The sequence below is a fragment of the Chaetodon auriga genome, chromosome 18 (genome assembly GCF_051107435.1).
Source record: "Chaetodon auriga isolate fChaAug3 chromosome 18, fChaAug3.hap1, whole genome shotgun sequence".
NCBI classification, from domain to species: domain Eukaryota; kingdom Metazoa; phylum Chordata; class Actinopteri; order Chaetodontiformes; family Chaetodontidae; genus Chaetodon; species Chaetodon auriga.
In genome coordinates this window covers 15346659-15367979 of record NC_135091.1, presented here as the reverse complement: position 1 = coordinate 15367979, position 21321 = coordinate 15346659, and the positions used below count along the sequence as shown (strand labels likewise).

General features: G+C 42.4%; 1 protein-coding gene across 1 annotated transcript in view; it reads left to right on the top strand.

Moving 5' to 3' along the window:
• Positions 1-21321, top strand: part of atad2b (ATPase family AAA domain containing 2B) — a 65684-nt gene extending 44363 nt beyond the window's left edge. The window contains exons 25-28 of the mRNA XM_076755520.1: positions 1302-2042; positions 3415-3545; positions 15287-15415; positions 19938-21321. Of these exons, the coding sequence (XP_076611635.1) occupies positions 1302-2042; positions 3415-3545; positions 15287-15415; positions 19938-19979 (1043 nt within the window). The 3' untranslated portion in view covers positions 19980-21321. The remainder of the gene's footprint in view (positions 1-1301; positions 2043-3414; positions 3546-15286; positions 15416-19937) is intronic.

The window sequence follows — 21321 nt, the reverse complement described above, 5'->3', positions numbered from 1 at the left end:
AATACGGTGCAGACACAGATTATACAATGAAGACCTTTTGTAGTGTTGAGGCAAAGGCTTTGCTCAAAGCATACAGGGAGTATACTGTGCAGTATGATCTATGTTAAATAAGATAATTGGAGAGCATTTAGTCCTTTGAGAACCAGGATGACGTATGTTATTAATTCTGCATAAGATTCTACTTTGGCAGGCTTGGATCATTCCAGGGGCCCTTGACAAGAGTTTTAATCGGGAGGACTTTTTGTATTTTAATGAGTCCATTGTGATTTAGTGTCCATATTCACATCTGAGCTCATTCACATACACATACATACAAATGTGGGACCATTTTAGGTCATCTCTCTTTCCCTTTTTGAGCTGGTTATTTTTTTTTTTTGAAAAGGATTTCTGTTTTTATCCCGGTGTTATGCAATGTCAAAAGCTGTCTGATGTGATTCAACTGATGATTTTAAACTGTCAAGGCCTTTCGGTGCTGAGGCTCCAGAGGGCTTCTTCAGGGTTAAGGTGTACTTACTGACAGGTCATGGCAGTGCCACTCATCGTCAGGTTCAAACCCTTGTGTCCCAAGGAAAGTGACTTGCTGTGGTCCCTGTGTGTTTTCTGTTTCACGCTGTCTTTCTCTGTCTGCTCCTCTCTCTGACTTTGTTGCTCTCCTGTGTGTCTCAGTGACTGCTTGGGAAAAGCAGCAAATGAAGGCAAATGCCTTGAAGTTTCACTGCATTTAGCACTCTTGCTTGCTTGCTGTGACACTTTTACTGCACTCTCAGAGAGACGGCTTTGGTTTTCCCCTTCCTCCTAAAACCCCAAGCACCATCTGTTGTCATTAGTGTCCAACATCCATGATGTAGCAGGGCTGCTGTCTCTCTCTGCCTCTCTCTCACAATCCCTTGTCACCCACTGCCTGCTACTCTTTGAGGAAAGCCAAATGTCCAGATTTAAATACAATCAACTTGCAAGCTAAGCTGTGATGCTGTGTGAGGAAGGAGACGTGGTTTTTCTACTCCACACTATCTTTTTAGAGAGAATGTTGAGGAATTCTGTTTAGTCGACTTACAATCTTTCACGTGCTTAATATTAGAAAGTTGAGTATTTTTTTGTCATCATTTTTTTATTATCTCCTGAGACCTAAAACAGCTTTTTAAAAAGAACAATTTTTTTTTAACTTTTTGACTTTTTAAGTTGAAGAATGATTTAAATGTTGTTAAAAAGAATCAGCCGCCCGAGCAGCTGGTTAGTTTTGTAGTTTCTCCTAATTACTCTGAAGTTTAGTGAATGCTTTGTGCTTCCTCTCTCCACCACAGATCACATAAAGCGGAAGATTCGCCGGAGGCCATCTTGGGGGCGGGGCATCATCCGCAAGAAGAAGAACTATAAGAAGGGAACAGAAGAGGAGGAGGAGGAGCCTGAGGCAGAAGTGGAAGCAGCGGGGCCCAGTGACTCGTGTTTGACGCAGGATGAGGAATCATCTTGTGATACCGTGTGTCCCCAGCCCAATGGCCATCATCCCCATGTCCCCTCCACTGAGGAGGAGAGCTCCAATGAGCCCCCTGTTGCAGCTCCCGCTGAACCCCCAGATGCCAGTGAAGCCCAAGAAGAGCCAACACTTAAGGAGGAGGAGTCCACAGCCAAAGAGGCAGAGTCGGAGAACGCAGAGAAACACATTGAGCTGCACTGCCTTGGGAACAGTTCTCAGCCCAAGGGAGACGGGGATAGCCGGGACAAGCAGGCTGACTTCCAGCCTTTGATTGAAGCGTCCGAGTCTTCAGATGCTGAGGCCCAGCCTAAGCACACAGAGGGTCTCCTAATGTCACAAGTTGACTGTTTAAATGGAAACGAGTCAATGGACAGCCTGGACTCACAGAGCCTCAAGAGGAGCAGTGAGGCTGAGAAAGTGACTCCTCAGAGCATGGCTGACGGCTCTGATAATAATCCAGATCAGGAAGAGCACAAAGACAAAAATGAGAGCAACCCAACTCAGGAGCACCCTCCCCAGGATGGGAGGGCAGTAACAGAAAATGTTGAGGAAGATCAAGATAAAGAAGGTATTAAGCTAGACTTCGAGTTTTTACGTGTTCCAGCTTTAGTAGCACAATTGCTTAGAAGTTTTTCTCCCTCTTTCTTAAGTATGTTGTATGTTTTAATGCCTCTAGTGTTCCTCGAATATGCAGCTAGTAAGAGCATACAACATTTTCACCACGCCAATTCCAGAGAAGGTGGGACGCTGTGTAAAACATAACCTATTTGCTGGTGGATGGCATATTTCTGTTGGTGTTTTGTTGTGAGACTTGGGTCACAGGTGAAATTGCAGAGCCCATCTGTCACTTTTGAAAATATTTGGTTGGGCTATCAGTCAGACAGATTTTCGTTGCCTGAGAAAGGTGCTCATTTTGGCCTATTCTTTTTCCTTCCAAATCATTTGATCTTTGCAGATAAGCAATTAGGCAAGTTAATGCAATCTGTTAATTTTTACACATCCAGTCGGTGCTTTTCCCGCCACTTAATTATGATAATAAATTACTTTTTTTGATTATCATCCAGCTCTTCTGATTTACACTCACTTTAGCTTTTAAAATAGAGAGGGCATGAATAATGCAACATAAGTCATACAGAATATAAAAATGCTGTCTCCTGGCATAGCAGGCAGTATATTTCAATGGAGAAGCTCCAGGGGCTTGAAATTATGTGTGCCTTTGTAGCCGCTCCACACCTTCTGATATGTATTCTGAAATGTTTTCTTTGTCTTCCAAAGATTCACAATGTTGGCTGGCTCTCCCCCATCTCTGACTTTGCCATATCTTTTTTTTCCCATTGCCCTGAGCCATTGTGCCCTTTCTGCCGGTGAATTGTATTTTAATATAAGCCAAAAAAGTATATGTTTTTAATTACAGGCTTGTGGTTTTGGCTTGTGGTGAGTGGGGGGGGCAGCTGGAAGGCTGAGGTAATGGTGCTGCTAGAATATGGAGAAGCCATCAGAGGATGGCAGGATCAGACAACAGAACACAAACAAACTGTGGCTCCTCAAACAACAGACAACTCAGCTACTCCGCCCCCACACTCATTACAAGCTGAGCCAGGCCTTTTGTTTCCATCAAAGCGTTTCTTGTGCACTGTTGTAAATGGACAGGAAAGAGGCCAGATGTGAAATATTGTGCCCTGAGCAGCTGCTAGTAGCTCCAAATAGATTTTCTTCATATACTGTAGGATTGCATCAGTCTTGTAGCCATGGCAGTTGGAATATTTTTTTGTTCTTTGACAACTGTCCAGTTCGTGATTGATGCCGGATCATGATGAAAACCAAAAGAGTCTCAAACTTAGCTCAATCCTTCATAATAGGCTGTTTTTATTTGCTATTACACTGCATTCATTCATAACCCTCATTGTTAATCATTGTTCCATCAATAATCCATTTATTAGGGGCTTCCAAAGCCAGGAAATGCAAGAAGAGCCTGTCAGAGCAGCTGAAGGGATCTGCTGAGAGGACAGAAGAAGAGCCACAGCCAGTCCCTCCCCATCCTCCAGTAGTGGTTGACCACCAGCGACTTTCGGTAATTTTTTCTATAAATCACTTATTTGGCCTCTTGGTGGTGTATTGATACATGGAATTTTCAATCTGCAGGCTACTTTGGCTTTGAGGGTCATGGTTCGCCATGTTTTCAGATCAGAATGGAAAGTGAAGAGAGCACAGTTGTAGATAATAAGATTTATTTTAGCGTGTTTAAATCTGAAATTGTTATTGATTATCTATTTATTCAGAGCCAATCCTTTATGTTATGGCTGGACTCTAGCACTGTGAAATAGGAGTTTATTCAAAGAGCGGCCCGTAAATCTGAAAATGATGACTCTTTTTAGAGTGCGGTGCGATAGAAGGCAATTTATATAGAAGATTCCTCCTGAATGGAGTTTGCTTTCATTGGTGTCATCTGTCCACTGGCACATGTCGCTTTGTTGTGTTGAGACATTTTTTGACATTATCAGAATTTTAAATGAAAAATGCATCAAAGGTTGAAGACAGTGGCAGCAAGGGGAACACGTTCCCTGCTGCTCAGACGGTTAAGAAAAACCATCACAGTCTCTCTGGCACTTAAAGTTTGTCTAACCCCGTAACCCACCAAGATTTTAGCTTTTTAAAACCCCAGTGCATGCCCTATCACCATCTCGCCTGATTCTACACAGTCATCATTCTAATTCAGGCCGTGAAGGACGTAACAGCTGGGCTGATTTGGCATTGTGCACTGACTGTGGATTGGAGATATAACAGGTACTGTGATCTGTATCAAAGCAATGATGTGGGAACAGGATGACAAGCTTTCTTAAGGGGAAAGCATGGTCATACAAAATGTTCATTATTCAGTTATTTCAGCAATTAGGAACCAGTGTTGTATGTCACTGTCATATCAGTGTCATAAATTAGAGCAATAATTATTCAAATTACATGATTAAGCAAAATGAATTATGTCACTACAATCTTGGAGACAGAAACTCAGAAGTTACAGTGTTGCCTAATATTAATATATATTCACTTTTGATTCCCTAGACATGAATACTAAGGCTATAAACGCCATGTAGATACTTCTCTTCAAATATAAACAGCCCCACATCCCACCAGTAATGAACACGACGTTGAAATATAGACTTATTGGTTGCTACAGAGCCAGCTGTGGCAAACTGTCACATTTTGCTGCTGACTAATTAGACTGTGATTATGGAAAAGAGGAGCTATAATCTAAAAATATCACCAATATGCATTTGTTTTGTCTTATTTAAGTTCATACGGGTGCTTGTTTAAATGTTGCTGCCAGTTTGGGTGAAGGGTTTTTCGAGTGTTTTCTCCGCCCTTGCGTAAAAGAAACAGCTGTTTTCACTTATTGCTTCCTATGGACTGTTGAATCGCTTTTTGTGTACGGACATCAATATGCGAAAGCTGGTGTATGCCCCTTGGTTAAAGTGGTATTAAAAATGGCGCTGACCATCATATTTGGCTTTGCTCTGGTCCCTTTGAAGGCTAACCATTCTTGTTATCTTTAGTGAGCGAGCAGACGTAGCTAGGCCCGTCCTCCCATTTACTTGCTGACCGTGTCACATCCACTGTATGGTGCTCACCTCCGAAAGCATTTGGCATTAATCCATCCCCTTGTCCTCCATCCTTTCTATAGTTTCCAGACAGAGAAAAGGGTTAAACAGAGTTTGTATCAGGATAATTAGAAGCCTACCATTATTTGGAGCCTACAAGACAGCACATTTACACTGAAATTTTTTTGTGGAATTGGATTTAAGGTATGGAGGATGGGGAAAGTCAATCATGGGTGACCAGCCTTAAGCCTTCCTCCAGTGTGGAGCTGATGCTGTCACACTGCCCTTCTCAGATGGATAACTCTAACTTCTGAGGCTTATCCCTCCTTTCCATTCACTCTACGCTCATGCCAATGTCTCTCTCCCCTTTTCATCTATCAAATATCAGTTTTGTATCCCTGCTCTCTGAACACGGAGGGAGCCAATTACAGCAGCAGACTATTTTCACATCTCTCAATCAACAGGTGTTGTTCCTGCAACATTTCAAGGAAACAAGGCTATGACTCAAACATGAGCTTCTCTCTGCCTCACTAGATCCGCCAACTTGTGCAGGGATGTGTTCAAGGAAGGGAGAGCATGAGAAGCAGCTCCGCTGTACTTTGCACAGTCACGCTAGGGTCCCACCTAATACCCCAAGTGTAAATTGGAGCCTCGGCTCACTGGGCTCCTCTGACAGCACTTCCCACTCATCGGGTGGGGTGTGCTTGGTTTTAGGACACTCTGTGTAGTGTAATTGATGTAAAAGAAGTCTTCTGACATGCATTTGCTTCTTTCCTCTGTGCTCCAAAGTGACATCCAGCTATCAAGCCATTATCTAGTGGCTTTTACCCATGGTCCCCTGGGCATGATGGAGATGGTGGGGGTACATATCTTGTCTTGCCAAACCTGACTCCATCTTTCAAACTGATTGACAGGCTTTTTATTTGGCTTGATCTTAGTGCTTCAACTGGCTGCCCCTACGAACAGCCACACACAGAACTAATCTGGAGGTTTATTTGTTAGTGGGGGGAAGAAGGGAGATATCTTAAAGAAACAGATCGTGAAAAGAGGGGACTGTGAATAATTGCTTTTTCATCCCCGGCTTACGGAACAAATTGAATATCCGGTGCGCAGGATGAGAGTCACCATTTAAGCAGATATTTGCTGGCAGGGCTGGGACTGGCATGCTGCCTGATGTGTATTAGGGCCTGCAGTGAGTGGTGTACTGTTCCTTCACTCTTCCTTCAGTTGCATTCATTGATTGTAGAGGGCTCATTATTTCTGACTTTTAACGTGATGGAAGAGGCTCTGAAATCTCTCTGGAGTTAAATACCATCAGAGTGTTATGAGTTTGTTCACAGACCCTACACTCAAAGCCTGTAGGACAGAGATGGTATTATTACAGTATTTGCATGCCTTTCAGAGCCATGGCACAGTTATTTGCTCTGATTCACTTTGTAAAATCAAGTTCTGTTATCACCAGTTTTACTGAAATGATGCTTGATGCTGTCTGGATCAAAATGAATTTCTCAGCATGAATAAATGGGTCCTGAGGCTTGTTTCTCTTACTACTCCAAAATGTCTCTTATAGTCAGCTGTTTTCTTTCATCAGTAATCAGACACTTGTCCACAGATGGACTGGAAGAAGTGGTGCTGACGATTGCAGATGAGAATTCAGTAACAAGAAATCCAATCTGGCCCAGCAATTTTTCCTCCATCTCACCAAGAACACACAGACTATCGTCTGCTCTGCTGTTTTCTTTAGCAGCTGCCGAGAAAGAAGTAGTGTTTCTAGTTGCTGGCACAGTATGGAGTCTTTTGGCTTGATGCTTAGCTATTACAGCATGTCAGGATTTCCTGTTTTACGGAAGCCTGTCAACAGAAGAGGCCTCTTTTAGCTTTTTCATCTTCCTTCATTTTTAGTACTAATAACGGCGGGTGGGGGCGAGGGGGGGGGGGGGTCCCCTCTGGTGAAGTAGCCATCATACATGTCTTTTCAAAACACAACAACCTAATAGTAGTGCTGGACCAGCATTTGATTGTTAATAAAAATAGATAGTGTTTGGAGTGCTTCTTTTATTTTCATTCATTCCCAGTGATGGCCCTGACAGTGCCACTATTTACATGTAATTGCACTCACATAGCTGTGCCTCTTGGCCATGCATTTGAGAGCCAGTTGTGTCAATAACTCACACAACGTCAACATACCAGTCTCTCATAATTTCTTCATATTCTCCTAATAGTTTGCCCCCTTGCCAAGCCCTTTTGGGTGATTTATTATGCCCTTTTGCTGAGCTCACACCTCATGCATCCTCACTCAACCTTCGGCTGATACAAACTAAAGGTTTGTACTCATGATTATTAGCCTTACAGTACATGCAAATAAGTTTTAAATGCTTGGCTTTGCTTTTTTCATCCCTGGCAAGTATAATAGTCGTCAGCACTATGGCTCCACCACTGGAAGCAAAACTGTACGGCTTTTGGGTTGATGGAAACATGCTGTAGCAGCTGGAGGCGATGTATTACGATACTATTAGGGTGCTGTTACAGTTTTTAGTCAATAGCCAAGGTGGGAATCCAAGTCAGGGTAAAAAAAAATGAAAGAAAGCAGCATAAGTGTAGATGAAGTATTGGAAATATCAACAAACTCACATTACTCTCTGGCTGGTTAGTGCCTTACATTTGCTTTCAATTACCAATTAAGCTACAATTTGTCTATAAGGAATTTAAAAAAAGGCTTGTGTTAACAGATTTTTTTTATGTCACCTCACTGTGTGAAATGACTAGATGACAGAAATGTACTACAGTGCTTATTTGCATTCATGTAGTTTTTTTTTTTTTTCCAGAGTGTACTTGTTTGTATATTCTGAAAACGTATCCTCATCATACAGGGGCAGTCTGAAATGTTTCGTGCTTGGTCAGCTTGTTTTACTATTCACAACACCCTTTCCTCCTGAATACACGCACAAACACACACACATTGGTTGCACTACACATGTAAAGGACATTGCATCGATTAACCTTTATTTCCCTGGAGGTTTACCTTAGCTTTAACCATAACTGTTCGATAGCTAGCCCTTTAAATAACCTTGGCCTAATTCTAACTTTTTCCATATACATTTGCTTCCCTGAGGTTTTATGTTTGGTGCATTTATTTTGAAACATCTCTGCATCAGGCCCATGTGAAGGCGTGTTTGGGGTTACTTGTATGAAGTCAGTGCAGTTTCTCCTTTATTGACTGGTGATATTGGACCTCTGCAGTCTATGAAATATTAACATTTTTTCCTATAACATCTTATTTTTCTCATACGTATCTTTTCTAATCTTAATTCTGTAAAACTTTTTCTCCCCAGTGCAGGCGCTGAAAACAGAAGTAAAGGTTACAGTAAAGATACAGAGTAAAGGTGACTTTGTTTATATCTCTCGTTATTCACTCGTCTTAACTCGGCCTTGAGGGGCAAACAGTGGGGAATTGTGAAAGAACAACGACAATAATAACCCTCCAATTGGACAGTGGCTGTGTTTACATGCACACCAGTGTTTCGCTGTTATTCTGAATGTGTCCGTTTTCTGAATTTTATATGGGTCATGTAAACAGCATATTCTGTTTGGATAGCCTATTCCGAATTTGGCCTTTTTCCAGCTGTTGCATTTTCCGATTAAGACATGAGATATAGCAACATTATGTTTGGGAGCATTCTTTGGACATGTAAATGCATCTCAACTGGGGGTTTTTCTGCTGTTTGCCACACACGGCCTCTTGCAGTCAGCCTCTAAAGTAGCCAACAGTTCGTAAGGCTGTTCTGCATGCACAAATAAAAGCCCACATTTGTGGTTGGAAGGAGAGAAATGCCTACTTTTAAAGATGAAAGACTTGGATATCAACAGGCTTATCTGCGCAAATATCGCAACGCTGACCTTTTTAAGAGGGTGGTTGAACGAATGAGAAAGGGAGGCTGTGTTTGTTCATGGGAGCATCCGTGGTTGCATGTAAACAGGAGTATTAGTGGATTATTCATTTTCATTAGCCATGTAAACAGCTTAGTAGGAGTATTGTCTTTTTCAGTGTAAGGGCAAAAACAAATATTTTGTGCGTGCAAACATAGGCAGTGTGGCGCAATGTGACAGTGATGTGTTTTATTCTCCAATATTTGGAGTTGATTTGGCTTAAGCTATAACTAAAAAAATCACATTGGTAACATAATTGCATAATGCTATGATCCCGGAGCAGGGCTTAATGTCAAACAATTACATTCTTAATCTGACATGGATGGATAACACCAGAACTGTTAAGATTGGATAAGGTCGTTTGGTCAGTACATGGAAATGAGAAATGACCTGTTTATGGGAACCTGTAGAGAAAATTACATGCAGAAATGTGGCAGTGATATTTCTTGCATATTTGCCATATTGTCATACGTATTGACAGAGATGGCCAGGAAATCTTGTTGGAGCCTTTAAAACCCAGCCAGACTTGGCAGACCCTGTATTACACATCCTCTGGCCAGTGCTTTGGTAGTTGGTTGATATTAATTTGTGACACAAACACATAAAGTAAACAAGCTTGACACCTGTCTCTTGGTATTTTTGCCTTGTTGTGTTTTTATAGAGATGAAGACATGTACAGGGTGGGACATTTCAAGCTGAAAGATAAACTTTAAACTGCTGTATATTGAGTCTAGGTCTACTGTCATGTAGAAGTTAAATTGAAGAAGTGTGTTGCAAAGCCACTTATTAAACCATTTCTACATAAACCTATTCTAGGTTATGGCCTTGTCCTTGTTTAATTTATACCCTGTCCAGGGAACTGGCCCTGAATCTCTAAACTCTGTATTGATTTTAACACAACTCCTTTATTGATCGTTGTCCTACAGTGAACATGGTAACAGCTTTATTTTTTAATGATTTATAGTTACTGATAAGTTTAGTAATTTTCTTAATGTGAGTCAACATAGATATCGAAATGGGTGGGAATTTGCCAGTGATGTTAGATGTAAAGTCAGCCATTACATATTTAAGGTGAGTTGGTAATCCCAGCAGGGCTTTTACATGCCTAGCCGAAGGGGATGACCATTTCATTTTAATGTGCTGAGACCACGCTAATGTGATTTGTCATGATTGTCCCTGACCCTTCTAACACTATCTATATTGCATTACCTGTGTGACCGAGTACCCTGTAAGCCACATTATGTGCCACTGCACATTTTCTCCCAGCAAATCGTCATTCACTGGTGCCACATCCACCCACCGCCCTCACTAAACACATCCATGGTATTCATGGTAACAAGCAAACCAGACTCATTTATAATTCATTCACTCGCTAGTGTTTGAGACTTAAGAAATGTTGGTAAGTTAAAACAGGAAGAAAGGGGTGAATTGTTCTCTTAGAAGCAGACATTGAAGGCTTAATGGCGTCCCTGGTGATGGTGACTGTTGGGCTTCAAATGCCTGTTTTTTTTCCCCCTCACTGCCTGCTAACCCTTTTCTCTCTCTCAGCACTGAGGATGGCTGTATACACACACACACACACACACACACACAAACGTAGCTTGTGAAACATCCTGCAGTGATCAAAGAAGAAGATCCTCTACTATATCACAGTTACCTCCGGTCCACATATGTAATTGTTTACGGCTTGGGTGATGCTAAGTACAGTGCACCACAGGAACATTTTGCACATTTCATTAGTGCAGAGCAAAACATACTTAGAGGATTTGCAGTCATCAAATGACATTACTGTCAACATTTTGTGCTTACATAATAGCATTATCAGTTGTTTTTTTGGAAGACTAGGGCACTGTCGGGTGAGTTCACCGTGACATTTTACTAATTATGTTTAAAGAGCAACTTAACCTCGATGGAAAATGATTTCCAGTGGTTGAGAATCCCACATTGCTGCAGTGATATACAAGTTTACTCGGGGTGTGCGCAGTGAGCACAGCTTGCAAATTTCGCAGGTGACATTTATACATTTTTTAACAGGTGTACACATAACTTTTTTAGTGAAGTAAGTACCAGGAGATGGTGTTTGATACTCACCTCATGCAGAGCGAGAATCCCCTTCACACGCTGCACTGCTCAAAGGCAGTATAAGAGACAATTCAGCCACCTTGTTGATGTTTACTATTTGGACCAAGTTATCCACGGAGGATGCTGCCAAGCATTTTCCTGCTTGCTTTAAGCACATTCATTCTCCCAGTCGAGTCTCTGTAAAGTTGCAAGGTGGTTTTTGTGTTGCCCTCCAATCCATCAAAGAGCAGCCCCCAAAGTTCAGCGGACTGCAGCTTTCCTCTTAACTCCCCGCTCTGCAGGATCCATGCTCCTCCCTCACGTCAATACGCACCTGCAACATTCACTCCTGACTGCTTCAGTGAAGCAAAATCCTCAGCATGGGAAGACACAGGACATGCTTAGCCTTAGGAAATTCCAGTAGAAAAACATTACACGGAGCTTCAGCCTGAAGAGCTTGTTTGTTAGCAATAGCTTGTTGGCCATTCGTTTGCTCCGTAACTCGTGTTTAACAAATAATGATAATAATGATTGAAATTCTTTGAGTCTATATAAAATGCACCAGTATTGTGTCTGTACATATCTTCCACCACAATTCAGTGCTCTCATTTTTAGCTTCAAGCCACAACACACATCTCAGAGTCACTTTTCATAGTAAAGTCTTTTCTTCTTCTCCGGTTCCATTTCTTTGTAAGCCGCTTACTGTCTGGTTTATTTTTTGGACATCTCTGACATTAGGTTACTTCATTTGTGCAGATATGTTGACAAAAAAATGCATGCAGATGAAAAATGTATATTGAGGACCAATGATAGCTCCTGCTGTCTTCTTTTGAGTTTTTTTGTGGTTGGCATTCATAAGTGTTGCATTATTGCCATCTGCTGGATTGCACATACTGACAGTGATAGCTGTTTCAAATCAATCATTTGAGAATCCAGTGCTAAGAAGAGGAGCATTAATGGTCTGAAAAATGTAGTTTGGAGGACCCATTGGTGGTTTTATTGTCTCCCGGTGATCTTAACCTGGCCCAGAGGAGGGTATGAGGAATGTGACAAATACCGTCATGCCTGTGCATTGGGTTGTCATCTGTGGGGGTTAAATGCCAGAGCTGCAACACCATGAGATGAAGTGTGTTGGTGCCCAGGCTGTAGCCTGAATCCAGTTCCATGAATCACTCCTGATTTGTTCCACTCATATTTTCTCACTATCTATGAAAATTTTACCAGGTGTTGTTTTGCATTAGCACAGCATTTTGGATTTTGGTAAGTGCAATCTAAATAGTGTAATTGTCTGGTCAGAATTCTGCACAAATTATCACATGAACGTAGAACCAGTATGAATCACTTATTGCATTATGTGAAATCCTTGAAGTCAACACATGCAAAAGGAACTCTATGATCAAATCCTCTTTCACAGGCAGACTTGTGGCACTAATTTAACTCCACATACCGTTATTCTTCTTTGTTCTCTAAAGCCACACTCATCCCAAACCCTCTTAGTTTCATCTGGAGTCTTAAGAAGCATGGGGACGGATAGAGATGTGAGTAAAGAAAGGGATGTGAGTAAAGATGGGGAGGGGAAGATGGAACACGGAGTTTAGGAGGGGTGAGGTTAAATGGTCCATGTCAGTAGCAGTCTTTAACGCATGGGATTACTGCCCTTTTGTGTGCAGCGAGCTCACTCAATCACTGAGCCTGTGTAAGACACACTCACACCATTTACCCCACACTGCCACAGACATCCTGATCAAGCAGACAGAGGCTGGGAAGTGCGCTGCTGCAATCAGCTGGCTAACAGTAAGAGGAGAATAAATTTAGGGGATGAAGAGAGGGGGAAGAAGGAGGGAAGGAGACAAACAAGAAAGGAACAAAAAGACACTGGAAGCAAACTGGGAAAGGTGCTATGTCTGGATGTGAAATGAGCCTCTATGAAACATTTAAATAAGGTGCAAAGATGCACTATGAAGCAGAGAAGGTGCACTGTAAAGTAGCGAAATGCACTTAAAACAAGAGACGGGAAACAATGAAAAATAGAAGGAGTGAAGTGGCAGCTGGATGAAAGGAAGGTAGGAGCAGTGTCTTACAGAGGATTTCACATTATTACACATATGTGAGATGGCTTGTAATGATGCTAATTAAAGCTTTTATGCATGTGTTGTTAAAAATGACATCTCACCGCGATGTGCTCTATTTGGTCTTCTTTTATGAGTTCTCTCGGCTGGGTTGAAACCTTAGAACTCCCTTGATGTTAGAACAGAATTACTGTATTAAAAAGCACAAAAAGAATCCAATAAAATATGCTCAATATGGAGCAGCTGACAGCACTTCTTGAAGGCAGCTGTGCTGATCATTATCACTTTACACGAATTCTGAATATTAGAGAAATTCTTAGGGTTCTTCGCTTCTGTATGCACACTTTATTCGTCAAGAGACCTATAGTTATTAGATTGGCCAGGTCGAGGTTTTTATGTCAAAGGCATTTTACCGGTGAATCCTCCTACACTGCCGGATTAAGTTATGGAGGTGTGAATATTTGAAAGGTATTATCTCCTCAAAGTCATGTTTCCAGGCTATTGAGTACAGTATGATAAGCACCTACTGGAAGTCAAGCTGGGGCAAAGTATGGAAAATTAAACTTATAGTGACAGAACACAAGAGCTTTGACATTTGTTTTCTCCTCTTGTCTCATTATTATATTTATATGCATGTAAATTTGAGTTAATCTGCAACTCTAAAACAGAAAAAAAAACCCAAACCGTCCAACATTTATGGAGAAAATAGCATCATAAATGTTGAAAAAGCAGTGCAGAAAAACATGTTTATTGCCTTAGGAGTGAAATAGCTTTCAAGTGTTTAACCTGTCGTTTCTCTCTCTCTCACTGCTGTTGTACTCTGTGTGGGGCAGAATCATTTTTACATGGTTGAAATGGGTTTCTGTGATGCACCTAAAAGCAAAAAAAAACATCTAAAACAAGAAAGCCCTCTCAGGAATGCAGACCTCTGACCAGGCCTAATAATCTCCCCTGTCCCCTATTACTTTTCTTGACAGCATTGTGGTGGGCAGATGAAAGAATAGTTATGAAACAGTAGCTGAAGTTTGGCCTTATGGTTGTCCAGGGAGATTTCCCACAGTCGGTACCGCTTAATGACATTTTGGCAACCAAGTGGAAAGCTAATACCCTGAACACCTGAACATGGGAGCGTGGACCCAGGTGATGTCGTATCATAATGTTTTGCTGGTATTTCAGTTGGGAGCTTCGGGGAAATAACCGAACTGCTAACAGTCATGGGGGATCCCAAGGGCAGCTCTTTGAAATTCACTTTTTCATAACTCCATTAGAGGCGTTTGTGCTGAAAAGTAAAAAACGTCCTAACAAAGCGATGTGTTGCTCTCAAAGCTAAATTACTGGTCATGAGTTAAATCCGTCTTGGGATTAAGCTTCTGTCTGTAGAAGTTTTTGTTGATATGAAGCCGCCCGCCTGTTACTTTAATCAAGACAACTGTTCTGTCATTTAAAAAGAAATCACAGTCAGATGGAGTCCAGCGATTAATACAATGCTAACCTTTTTACCTCTGTAATTTTTCTTTTGCTCACTGTAATTATCTCTCCGACGTTCGCTGATGAGAAGCTTTGACAAACATCCACGTTTTATTAATCTTGACATTGCCGTGGTTTTATGTGTTTAACACGTGGTCACTGTTTCTCTCGCTCTCTCACACACACGCGCGCGCCATTTCATTTCTGCTGAGGTTTCTCTGTTTGCCTTGTGTCAATGATGGTAACTTTAATTATTGTGCCTTTGCTGTCTCAGTCCGTGCATTCTGATGAGGCTCCGTCTTTAAATACACACACATACACACACGGACTTTGGCTTGGTTAAAATGTGAGGAACAGGTCAATTAAAAGGGCCTTTGACTGTCCAGAATGTTTTAATTAAAGTAGCAGTGAAATGTAAACTTGGTTCTAATTATGATTAGCCTTAATTAGCTGTCACTCTGATCTTAATTGCTTTTGAATATAGCTGACCTCCAAATGCTTTAGCTCCATGCACCGACATCAGACCAGTAATTCAGCACTGTGTGCCTGTCTCCTTCATTATTGTTTCTCAGTACACGTTCATGGATATCGGTGATAATGTCTAGTATTTGTCTTTGAAGAAGTTTTTAAAAAGTCTTTAATACTTCATTTGTTATGTAATGTAATGGCTGTCGATTTGTAATTCCCCTCAGGCTCTACTGGATACGGTGGTGAAGAAGAGTGAAGGCTACAGCGTGGAGCAGCTGGAGAGACTGTACTCCCTACTCAGCCAGTGTATCTACAAGCACCGCAGAGAGTATGACAAGACCCAGCTACTGGAGGTCAGACACACACATTCTAGTCTCAAGTGTCTGTAGCTACTGTGGTCAGAAGACACGTTAACATGATACAATACCATGAGCTCACATACACAGTGCAGTTAGTCAGGTTGTAATCTGCTGTGAGACTGCGTCTGAAAGTCCATCAGCTGATTGACGATGAGTCTGCAACAATTTCGCTAATGTTTTTAAGTTCCAGCTTCTTAAAGGTGGATATTTTCTGCTTTTCTTAGTCGATGATAGAAAAGTCATCATTTTTAGATTTTTTTTAGACTGTTTGGCAATAATTAAAATATATCAGCTTGGGCTCTGGAAAAATTATGATCGACATTTCCAGATTATCATATAGATGAAACATGTAATTGAGAAAATAATCATCCGATTAATTGAGAATGAATTTATTTGGACGTATGTGAGACATAAAACAGAAGTTTATTTATCCCGAGGGAAATCGTGCACTTGCGGTGCACAGTGCAAATCTAAAATACACTATGCCAAAAATATAAACAGGTTACCGGGCAGATTAACAATATGGATCATTCTGGGATGATTATGTCCATGATATTGCAGAAAATGTGCCATCATTGAATATTATGTCCCACTATAATGCGGTGATATAACATTGTTAAGTCATTCCAACCTCTCATCTTTTCAAACACAATGGTTGCCCCAGCACCTTGTGGCGAGCTAACCAGCAATGAGGTCTAAGTGTAATGAGAGAATGTGTGAACAAGGCAAAATCGGTCCTAAGTGCCCTTTTGCAACTGTCTAAAAAGGGGCATCTTTTGTGTGAAGTACAAAACAGGTGGAAAAAAAGGAAAAAAAAAATGGCCTGGAGGAAGATACCCGAGGATGAATATGTGTGTTCTGGGTTCATCTTTTATTTTGTGCTGCAGGTTTGGTATCATGCAAGCAGAATAACTCGGTCTAAGTAACTCGCATGTGGCCACTTTGACAGTGAGGCTCTAAACAACTGCTCACATTTAATGAAGTAGACATGGTGGAAAAATTGGTTGGGGGCAAATGATATCTGAGAAAAAGTGTTTCAGGTGTTTCATGGTGGATAGATGCTGACTATGGAAGAGGAGCTGAGCAGGAATGAAATCAGTTGGACACAAGGTTACATGATGCACAGGTCATGTGCATGTGTGTGCCCTGCTTCTCATTTATTTTGATTTAATTGTTTCATATTACTGTAGCATCAGAATCACAACATGCTTATTGCAGCACCATACGTGTGCAGAGCGTGTCTTTAGGAAGTACAACAATGCTTCCATGCTGTGAGTAAGGGTAACAGAAAGACCTTTAATACAGGATTTTTTTTCTTCTGTTTTCATTTTTAATCTCTCTTGACAATGTTCCATACAGAAAAAGCGGCTGTACATTTTCCCAGAATCCCATCTGGTCATCTGCTGCTGTAGGATGTGCAGACAGCGGGCCAGGAATGGCAGTGTCCTGGTGCTGGTAGCCAGAACCGGCTGTCAGGATGTCAGAGAAAGGAAACGTCAGAGAGAGCGAGAGAGCAGTCGGCCAGGTGGTGCCGCCTGCCGACAGGCCGGTTGGGGGTGTGGGGCGGCAAGGGGGGGGGGTTCGTTTCACACTGCTAGCCTAAATTGGTGTTTCCAGAGCAGAAATGTCAGCTCGTTTGGCACGTGTTTTGTTTGCCCGTGTTACAGACACACATTTCGACTCCTCAGCAGGTCATCTCCTTGTTCCTCCCCAGAGAATGCAACAACATGTGCACATGTGCTGTGTGCAGGGTTGATACTCAGTGTGGCAGCCGAAGCCATTTCACTTATTGTTGCAGCGCATCGTGTTTGTGTGTATGTTGCAGAGACGAGTGAAATGGAGCGTATCCATACATTTGTCTCCTTTACTCTCCCCGTCCTTCTCTGGGGTACGGCTTGTCTCAGCCCTCCAGAAGAGCTGACCTTTTAGCAGATGGAGTGGACTGCACCCTGCTTCCAGTTAAAGCCAGGGGGACCATCTCTGCTCTGTACACAATAACATGCCAACTATGCTCCTATCTACAAATTGGCGTTCAAATTGCCCCAGGCCTAATGTTTCATTTTGCCCTTGTCTCAGACAGCAATTTAAGACTCTGTAAGAGCCTTTGACCTTTAATCTTAATCTGTGCGGTGCTGCAGCTACACATGCTCCTGCTCCAGTTAGCTGATCATCAGAAGGGATGGTTATTTCTCTGCTTATTTGCATGTGTGCTGCTGGAGATCGTGGCCCTGCAGGTCATTCAACATACCCTTTTTGGCTTATGTGTTTATAGAAAACAACATCAGGGGCAGTGTTGATTGCAGGATTGTTCTGAAAACACGCTGGATTTCCAGGTCCATTTGCTCATTTGTTTGTCTTGTTCTTATTCATGCAGATAGGTGGTAAAATGCAGATGACTGTACCAATGTTGGAAGAGTCACACAAAGACAAAACCATCACAAAACCGGCAGAGCAATCAGTTTCCCCACTGACAGTAGCCTTTGTAGAACAGAATACAGTGCAGCCCCAGCTTTCATCATTGTGAATCTGTTGTCAGTAGCTTGTGAAACAACACCTTCATCCAGGCACAGCACACAAAATTGTTCTCTTACTCGACTCTCACTTTTTATTTTGTGGGGGGAAAAAAAAAACGTTACATCGTTGTTGTTTCTGCTCTTCTAACCTACATGTATACACTGCAGAGAGCCTTGTTCTCCCAGAGGTTGTTGAAAATGTGATCTGGGAAATAGTGGAAATAAGACAGGTTCAAAGAAGGCAGGTACACCAGAGTGATTTATAACACCTGTGTCACAAATGGATTGAACATCACAAATTGATGACATCTTAACAGTGTCGAGTACACAGTGCTGGATTTCTTTTTTAATGAATAGTGTTGATGGGCCCTATGGGAAATTAAAGATCCTAATTCTGCCATGTTGTAGCTATTGAGCGATACAGAAACTGAACCTTCTTGCCATGCTGGTCGGCTTGCGCTGATGCTAGAGAGAGACTGAGAGGCCTAACTTGACGTTAGTGAGACAGAGGGTTGGTGCTACAGAGACTTGTTATATTGCCTGCTGTGTTTTAGGGGTGACATGGTGATAGGCCTTCAGGCAGATAGGCTGGTGATCACAGAGGTGCAAAGCGTCAAGGCGGCGTCGAGCTTATGTGTGTGTGGGTGTGCAGTGAGACACACAAACACACAGGTGTAAAAAGCACTGATGTGTCTAAGTATGGGCTGCACCTGATGATCTGAGGCTTTCAGGGAATTTTCCTAAATTAGTGACTTGTTATTCAGCTGCACGTTAACTTTACTTTTCATGACTCCTATGGATTTTACAGCTTGTTTGATGGTTGTAGGTATGATGAGGTGCTAAGTGCTTAATTGATGTTATAGATGAAACTGGAAGGTGAGTTCAAACCACATGCATCGGTCCTGTGACCTTTCTATCTAATTGAAAGATGCAGAACTGTATGCTGGGTGTACTTGACTGTATCTCGATTGTCAGACAAACAGCTGACCACCACGCACTCTTTGTTTCATCTGACAGAGGACTTCAGCAGCAGCTGAACAAGTTCTTTGTGTTCATGAAAGGCTTACAAACAGCTTTGACCCTTAGAAGTTAGCTTGTGAATTCAAAGCCACTTTACAGCCAACAAAAGTGTGCATGAACATGGCACTCAGGTTGAATTTGCAGTTGTTTCAGACATTCAGGAGCATTTCTAAGGTGAATTCTCAAAGGAAGAAGTAATGAAAGCGAGTCTGTGGACAGCTCATTAAATCAGGCACGCATGAAACCTGACCTGCTTTAGGGCTGCAGGTATCGCTTATTTTCTTTCTTAACTTTTTGGTCCAACATGACACATTCAATTCAGGTCCAGCTAACAGTCCAGAACCCAAAGATATTCAATATGTTGCCATCGTCAACCAGCAAATATTTACACCGGAGAAGCTGGAACCAGTGAATTCCTGATGTAGCATCTGTTAATGGCTGCTAATTACACACAGATATTTGTGTGTGTAGCGTTAGTGTGAGATGGAAACGTTTCAGTGAAGGTTTCAGTCCCTCCCTGGAAAAGTTTACCTCTTTTCAGAAGGGTGAATTCACTTTTTACTGTAAAGCCGCTAGTTTTTAACTTTTGTTGTCGATGTTGAAATTGGTATCTTGTAGCGGCGTCTGTCGCACTGACTCAGCCATTCAGATGAGAGAACACACACAGTGTAACATCTTCAAGGCATTAATCATGGTCTATTGCAGGCTAACATCCATCTCTCTTCCTCCGGCTCTGTTCAAATTTAGTCAGTGTCAAACTCTGCTGTTTTCATGCTGAGAAAAATCGCCTGTCTCATTCCAGCACAGCTTTGCTTCATTTTACATCATTTATCATGGTGAAAGCTGTTGTTTGCTGTGGGAAATTTCCAAGTAATATTGAAACTGTGGCACAGATGCTTTATACACACATCCGAGTTTGCTGTGCTGGTTGAGACTAAGCCGTGTGTGTGTGTGTGTGTGTGTCTTGTCTGTTTGTGGCGCAGGAGATGGAGGAGAGAATCCAGCATTTTGATACATTCCTGTGAGATGGAGAGAATACCTTTCAGGTTGATCCTGAACAGCCTGGGACCACAAAGACACACACAGACTGAGCGAGAGAGAGAGGGAAGGAGCTTCTGAGTCGAGCCCTCAACACGAAAACACACACAGAGGAAATCCGGCGCCCCTCCTGCTACTGGGAGGTAACGCAACGAGGTTGAGGACAGAGACATTCAATGGTGCTATTGTCTCAGGAACCTGGCCAGATCCAGACCCATTCTACACAACCAAACTCCTGGAGGTGTGTCAGTCACACACACACACGCACGCACACACCAACTGTGACGGGCAACCCTGGTGCTACTCGGGTGCTATCCTAACTTTTGTCCATGCTGCTCTTGGGATTACTTCTTAACTTGGATGACTAGCAAAACCAACAGATCGGGTGATGTCATATCGCAACCTGGCCGCTTCTCTCCGGAGCAGGCAGTGCATACACACACACACACACACACACACACACACACACACACCCACACACCCTGACACTTCGGTATGTATGTATTTCTACAAACACACACACACACACACACACACTCACTCTCACTCGCACACACTCACTCAGATCCTCACCAGCAGAAGTGTGAATGCGGAGTGCCGCCAGGAGATGAGGACAGATAATGTTGTGAATCAGAAAACCACATTGCTGAGCCCTCGAGCGGAACGCTTTGTCATTGGCCAGTTGTCGCCACGCTATCAAGCAGCTCATTTTTTCTGCCATTTTAGCTACTTGATTAGTTCAACATCTGAGCCACCGTCGAGGATCCTCACCCACAACAATAGTTTACAAAGAAGGTCTTGTAGGAACACGAACTGGTTGAGGTTAGCACAGCGGGACTAGAAGCAATTTTGTCCTCTTTGTAACAGTGCTCATCAGGTGCGCTAGGCTGTTAGTCCCCTCGCTGTCCGTCTCAGAGTTACTGGTGAACAGGCTTAGCGTCGCCCGTACGTTAGCTGTCCAACCACCTCGCTCGGAGCATTCGCTCAGAGACCGCTTCAGGCATTCAGTCTTTTACAGACTGCCAAGTCCTGAATAGTTTGTGGTAGCTGAGCCCCCTTCCTCACTGCATTCACAGTCTGAATGTTTTCCCTCACCACTCAAGCTGTGCCCCGCCAGTTGATTTTCCTACCGACACCCCGGCCGAGGAACTGGAAGCAGTACAAATTGGAACACGTCTAGAGTTTGCACTGCCTAGTGTGTGCCTTATTTAAACCTCATATGAAACTCTGATATATTAAACAGGATTTTTTTATTTACTTCTCGTGACAATGAACAGACTCCAAGTTGGGGTGGGTCTTAACCACTGAGGTCACTGTGACCTTGAAGCA